At 41.1% G+C, this 2,425-nt stretch overlaps 1 protein-coding gene across 1 annotated transcript in view; it reads left to right on the top strand.

The window, feature by feature from the left end:
- The window catches only part of si:dkey-240h12.4 (death-associated protein kinase 2), a 19,226-nt gene that overhangs the window by 10,510 nt on the left and 6,291 nt on the right, over positions 1–2,425 (top strand). The window contains exon 7 of the mRNA XM_014027845.1: positions 1,123–1,149. Within this exon, the coding sequence (XP_013883299.1) occupies positions 1,123–1,149 (27 nt within the window). The remainder of the gene's footprint in view (positions 1–1,122; positions 1,150–2,425) is intronic.

Here is a 2,425-nt window from a genome sequence, read left to right as displayed (position 1 = left end):
ATATCCACCCTGAAGGTTAATCTTGGACAATATCTGATGATTGGCTCTTTTAAATGAAACCAGAGAGCGTTGACAGAGAGGAGAAGGTAGAAATGACTCAGCTCAGCCTGTAACTGAAAATATGGATGGAGGACAACAGAGCTGCTTCATGGAAGAAGAACCTCAGCTTAGCCTTTAGCCTTTGTGCTAGCACTGATGCTATATTGCCTTATGAGTCATTTCTACCTTCTCCTCTCTGTCAACGCTCTCTGGCTTCATTTAAAAGAGTCGATCATCAGATATTGTCCAAGATTAACCTTCAGGGTGGATATAGCTCGCTCACACCGAGGACATACTGTATCCACGTCATCATTTACCCAGAATGCTTTGCATGTAAATAAAATGGCTCCATCCGTGTTGAAATATATTTTTGAAAAATTCACAAAATTAAACAGCCTACAGTATTTTTACAGTCTTTATTTTACAGTTAAAATAAATGTTTATCAAATAAAGTCTAATGTTACAACTAATCAAGGATCCCTTTAATATTATTCTTGTCAGAAATTAAACAAGCTGGTATAGAAAAATAAATGTGTACCTGTGGCAGGTCCATTAGTTCTTCAAATATTGCCTTTAAGCTAATTTAGTTGTTTTGTGATATTAATAACGCTATTGATATTTTGCCAATTTCAATCTAGTTTTGCTTCTGTTTAACATTGTCGCTGTTGATAGGCTGGGGTAAGGACGGGAGGCTAGACCGTCCAAATTCACAGCCACTTTTTTCCGGTCTTTGCGGTCTACCAAGGATTCGGCCCACCTAGACCGGGTAGACCAGGTCCTTCGAAGGACCCAGCCTCTGAATTTGGACACATCTAGTGTCAGGATTGACTAAACAGCCCAGATCAGGAGGTAGTAGCAACTTTTGTAATTATCTGGAACATTTCTGTTTTGTTTTGTGATTTGGAAAGGGTTTAGATCCTACCAGTGTTTCCTAAAGTTGGGGTCAGGGGAAAAAAAGGTTCTGGGTCACGCAGTGGAAATGCACCTATAGGTTCAATTTTGTTCTGAACACCACTTTGTGCTTCAGAATTCAGCTAATCTCATCAAAACCACTGACCGTTTCCTGTGTCTCTGTCCCACCAGGAGCATTGGAGTCATTACCTACATACTGTGAGTTGAAGGTGTTCTGTTGAAGTGTTGGGGAACTTGTATAGGTTCATTAAATACTGCATGTTACTTGTTTTCATCTACTAGTTTAAAATTGTACAACATAATGTCATTCTTAAGGTGACTGAAGGAAACACTTAGAAGTTGGGAAAGTTTTTGATTGACAGGTTTCCATGATAGTAATAGTCCACATAACAAGCAATGGTCTTGAATGGACAGCCGCCACTGCAAGTTCACAAAATATTCAGACCCTGATCACGAATGTTGCAGCAGGATTCTTCTGGAAACAGAAGGTCTCCTAACTTATAGAACAAAAACCAAACTATGAGGTCAAAGGAACAGCTTGCAGAGCTCAGGGATGGGATCCTTTCAAGGCACAGATCTTGGGAAAGCTATAAAAAAAAATTCTGCTCCTATGAATGTTCCCAAGTGGCCTCCATGGTTCTTAAATTAATAAAGTTTGACACAACCAGGAGTTTTTTGAAGAGCAGGCTGGCTGAACACACTGAGACATGGCTGGAGATGGACCTTAGTGAGAGGTGGCCAAGAACCTGATGGTCACTGACTGAGCTTCAGAGATCCTCTGTGGTGAGGTGGCTAACTTCCAGAAGGACAACCACAAATGGTGGGCAATCCTGGTCCTGGAGTTCCACTGTCCTACATGTTTTACCTGTTTCTCTGCTCCAACACACTTGATTTGAATAAATGGGTGATTACCCATTGGTAAAGGTGTTTTTGGAGCAGGGTAACATGTAAAACATGCTGGTTAGTTGCCCTCCAGGACCAGGATTGCCCACCCTTGAGTTAGACCTAAGCTTCTTGGAGGACTCTGTCTGAGGAGCATAATTCTCTGGTCAAATGAAACCAAGATTGAACTGTTTGACCTCAGTTCTAAACATTGAGTCTGAAGGAAACCAGAAACTGTTAGTGTGGTCAGGGTTGAGGGAAAGCTTAATGGAGAGAAATGCATGGATAACCTGAATGTTTGCCATCCCTCTGGAACTTAGACTGGGTTGAAGGTTCTACGTCCAACATACAGTACATAACAGCCTGCAGAGAAAACAACAGAGGATACAGGAAAAACTTGGGTTGGTGGTCTGATTTCACCGCTATTCAGTCATATGTTGAAGTGTCCTTGGGCAAGACACTGAACCCCCACTGCCTCAGATGTGTGTCCCATTATTGTGTAAGAAATATACGTGTTCAATAACGACTGAAGTCAAATGAAAACACAAGTGTTAAATAATTTGATCTGTGATAGAAATGATTGCCATACAAC

Source organism: Austrofundulus limnaeus, unplaced genomic scaffold, assembly GCF_001266775.1.
Source record: "Austrofundulus limnaeus strain Quisiro unplaced genomic scaffold, Austrofundulus_limnaeus-1.0 Scaffold689, whole genome shotgun sequence".
Taxonomy (NCBI): domain Eukaryota; kingdom Metazoa; phylum Chordata; class Actinopteri; order Cyprinodontiformes; family Rivulidae; genus Austrofundulus; species Austrofundulus limnaeus.
This window is presented reverse-complemented; position numbering and strand designations above follow the sequence as displayed.